Source organism: Phytophthora sojae (assembly GCF_000149755.1).
Source record: "Phytophthora sojae unplaced genomic scaffold PHYSOscaffold_1, whole genome shotgun sequence".
Lineage (NCBI taxonomy): Eukaryota > Oomycota > Peronosporomycetes > Peronosporales > Peronosporaceae > Phytophthora > Phytophthora sojae.
The window spans coordinates 13,310,195-13,310,872 of record NW_009258115.1 but is presented as its reverse complement, the minus strand read 5'-3'; the positions used below and the strand labels follow the sequence as shown (position 1 = coordinate 13,310,872).

The 678-nt window shown below is 48.7% G+C and overlaps 1 protein-coding gene across 1 annotated transcript; it reads right to left on the bottom strand.

The window, feature by feature from the left end:
* PHYSODRAFT_324074 (hypothetical protein) lies at nucleotides 1–350 on the bottom strand (the record flags this gene model as incomplete). Its single annotated transcript, XM_009519741.1, has 3 exons — nucleotides 1–45; nucleotides 141–256; nucleotides 332–350. 3 exons carry the CDS (start codon nucleotides 348–350, stop codon nucleotides 1–3), a joined length of 180 nt encoding a protein of 59 aa, XP_009518036.1.
* Between the last annotated feature and the right edge of the window lie 328 nt (nucleotides 351–678).

Sequence of the window (678 nt, the reverse complement as noted above, 5' to 3'; positions counted from 1 at the left end):
CTAATTGACGCTATCGACTGTCGAAACGTCCCAGAAGTCACCATTCTCACGCAGAAACAAAATTGTTTCCAGCGTAGCGGACTGGAGACTGTTGCGCTCTTGAGCAAACGTGGTACGCGCCACGCTGAAAACCGCTCGACCTTGTTCGAGGTCGGCGGGATGCTGGAGATGAGGTCGTAGCGGGGCGTTCGCGCCTCGAGCCGGCGACGCTTCTCGAGACGCTGGACAAACGAGCCCTCTGGATCCTCGCCGCCGTCTTCCGCACCGTTCGTGAGATAGTATCATAAATTATGAGTGTGGAATAGTAATCTGGTATCATAAATAATGGTACGGTCTAAGCCACCGCTCATAAATTATGCAATAATATTTATAACAATTACTTGAGCGTCAATTTATTTTTCGGCTGCCCTGCCGGCAATAGTTAGCCTGCCGTTTACTAGAGGTGAAAGACGATCGGTCTTAGCCGCTTTTGACGTGGGCGCCTTTTTCGCGTGGGAGTCTACTACAGGAACCTTTGATCGTTTAGCTTTTCACGAGGCTTTCAGAACAAAAAAATGCTCCGTACATTAATCCATGGCCGCTCCCGAGGTACTTGCAAGCAGTGGTTCGATGCTGTGACTCGCTATAGTTTTCATTTTGTTTTTCAGGTCCATTGTTATCCTAGATAACGCAAAAATC